A 2,508-nucleotide genomic window follows, 5' to 3' on the forward strand; every position below is an offset into this window, starting at 1 on the left:
CAGAAATCCTTCAAACAATTTCCTTGGATATTGTTCCAGGTGTTTATTAAAAGAACATACTAAGAACTTTCAAGAATTCCTTCAGTACTCTCCTCAATATTCGTCTAAGTAATGAACAAATAGCATCTTCAAGAGCACTAAAAATCATTCAATAATTGGTTCAGGAATTTCCCTCAAATTCGTTCAAGAATTAGAATCAAGAAGATCAACATTAGAATGAAGAATAAGAATCTCTGGAAGAGAGAGATAATTTTAGGACTTTTCGGTAACCATTTCAATTTAAATTCAATTCAAATATTTTCTCAATTCCCTCGCTAAATTCATTTATTTTTCTTAAGTATCTACAGTAATATCTCAATATTTCTCTGCAAATGAAAATGTTCGTTTCAAGTACGAAATCATCCGTTATTTTGTGCAACGAAACGGTTCCATAGCATGTATGTGATTAACTTTACAATGAATTTGAATGAAATTCAATCTACAAGTAAAAAACAAACAAAAAATTGCATATAAAATATGACGAAATTTTGACCAGTACTTTCTTTCAGAATTCCATAGATATGGACTTTTCAAAAACTTGATATGTTGTTATGCATATTTATACACTTATCTAAACCATTGAACATAACTTAAAGACAGAACATTAATCAATCGCAAATTGAAACCGAACCACAGCCAAAAAACGTCCCTATGCGGACAGTTCCTTGATAATCTGTCCCGCAATGACCAACCGTTGAATTTCCGAGGTGCCCTCGTAAATCTCGGTGATTCTCGCGTCACGATAATGCCGTTCGGCCGGCATATCCGACACGTAGCCCATTCCACCCAACACCTGGATGCATTGGTGGGAACAGAAGGTGGCCGCTTCCGACGCAGCCAGTTTAGCCATGGCCGCCTCCTTAGTGTACGGCTTCTTGTTGTCCTTGAGCCATGCGGCGCGCCACGTGAGCAGGCGAGCCGATTCCAGATTCAGCGACATGTCGGCGATCTTTTGCTGGATGGCCTGAAGTTTCGAGATGGGTTTGCCGAATGCTATACGTTTGTTGGCGTAGTCGACGGCACATTCGAGAGATGCCTGAGCGATTCCCAGGGCTTGACTGGCGATACCGATGCGACCTGCATCCAGGGTTTGCATGGCAATTTTGAACCCGAAACCGGGTTCGCCGAGCAAGTTTTCTTTGGGGATTTCGCAGTCTTCGAATATCAGTTGGGCCGTTGAGGAGCCTCGAATTCCCAGTTTGTCCTCTTTCTTGCCAAGGGTGAATCCGGAGGCGCCTCGCGGAACTATGAAAGCGGAGATGCCTTTGTGTTTAAGGCTCTTGTCCGTGGTGGCAAAGACTACAGCGCTCTCGGCTTCGTATGCGTTCGTAATCCAACACTTCGTTCCGTTCAGAACCCATCGATCACCTTTCAATACAGCTACCGTAGATGCTGCGCCTGCATCCGATCCATTACCAGGTTCTGACAGAGCGAAGCATCCCACCTTCTTGCCATCGGTATAACCAACCACATACTTCTGCTTCTGTTCCTCATTCCCATAGCGATCGACCGGACCCAGATATAGAGAGTTGTTCACCGACATGATCACTCCGGCCGAAGCGCATCCACGGGAGATCTCCTCCATGGCGATAGCGTATGCCAAATAGTCCAAACCGGTTCCCCCGTATTTCTCATCGATGGCAACGGCCATCAGTCCCAGTTCACCCATCTTCTCGATCTGCTCGGCCGGATAGAGATGCTCTCGGTCGATTTTGGCCGCTACCGGGATCAGCTCATTATCGGCGAAGTCGCGGCAGGTTTTTTGCAGCATCTGATGCGTCTCGGAGAGCGCCGATAAGCTCGCTATCGATCGTTTGCTCCTTAAGTTTAATCCTACCAAAAGGAGAGACAAGACGGTCGAAAGTCCAAAGGTTAATAGAATGATTGCGGGTGTGCTAACTTGTTGATTATCGACAGCCTATTGGCACGTAATTTACCTAATTTGGCGGTATTCCTGAGAGTAAACATTTTTTGAATTGCTTGAGAAATATCACAATTTGGTTTTCAATAAAATTAAAAAACGAAAATGCAAAAATTACTGAAGAGATGAACTAAAACTGAGGTAACTTGAAAGTCGTCTCTTCGGTGCACAGACAGACAGACAGTGCTATATTTTATGAGTTGCTTATTGCCTTTTCAGCTGTATAGAGGAGCATTCTCCGTATTTATCAGTTTGTTATGTTTATTCGTAGCATTCGTACAGAACCAACAGGCGCAGATGTGTGTGCGGGATTGCAGCAGAGACATTCAGTTTCGAATTGGAAGAAAGGCAATTGGAAAAAGTTCGAATTAAAGTAGCGAGAAATGAGGGGAACTATATCAGCTATAATTGAGCTGTAAAGGATGAGCTGTGAGATGTTTGAAATGGTAGTTAAATTTTATTACATAGGGAACATTGTGGATACAGAGATTTTTTGTTTTGAAAATATGTATTGGGTTGAATTTTGTTGGCAAACTTGAATTGTTAAT

General features: G+C 42.7%; 1 protein-coding gene across 1 annotated transcript; it reads right to left on the reverse strand.

Moving 5' to 3' along the window:
* Positions 1–295: 295 nt before the first annotated feature.
* LOC110680419 (short-chain specific acyl-CoA dehydrogenase, mitochondrial-like) lies at positions 296–2,182 on the reverse strand. Its single transcript, XM_021856218.1, has 2 exons — positions 1,977–2,182; positions 296–1,872 (listed from the first exon to the last, which is right to left on the reverse strand). The coding sequence occupies exons 1-2, from the start codon at positions 2,005–2,007 to the stop codon at positions 689–691; spliced, it is 1,215 nt and encodes a 404-aa protein (XP_021711910.1). The 5' UTR covers positions 2,008–2,182; the 3' UTR covers positions 296–688.
* Positions 2,183–2,508: the final 326 nt, after the last annotated feature.

This window comes from Aedes aegypti, unplaced genomic scaffold, assembly GCF_002204515.2.
Source record: "Aedes aegypti strain LVP_AGWG unplaced genomic scaffold, AaegL5.0 Primary Assembly AGWG_AaegL5_hic_scaff_1346_PBJ_arrow, whole genome shotgun sequence".
NCBI lineage: Eukaryota > Metazoa > Arthropoda > Insecta > Diptera > Culicidae > Aedes > Aedes aegypti.

Coding starts and splice junctions, on each gene's coding strand:
- LOC110680419 (XM_021856218.1), bottom strand. CDS start 2,007: ATGTTTACTCTCAGGAATACCGCCAAATTAG. Junction 1,873..1,976: donor CAGGAATACCGCCAAATTAG/GTAAATTACGTG, acceptor TCCTTTTGGTAG/GATTAAACTTAAGGAGCAAA.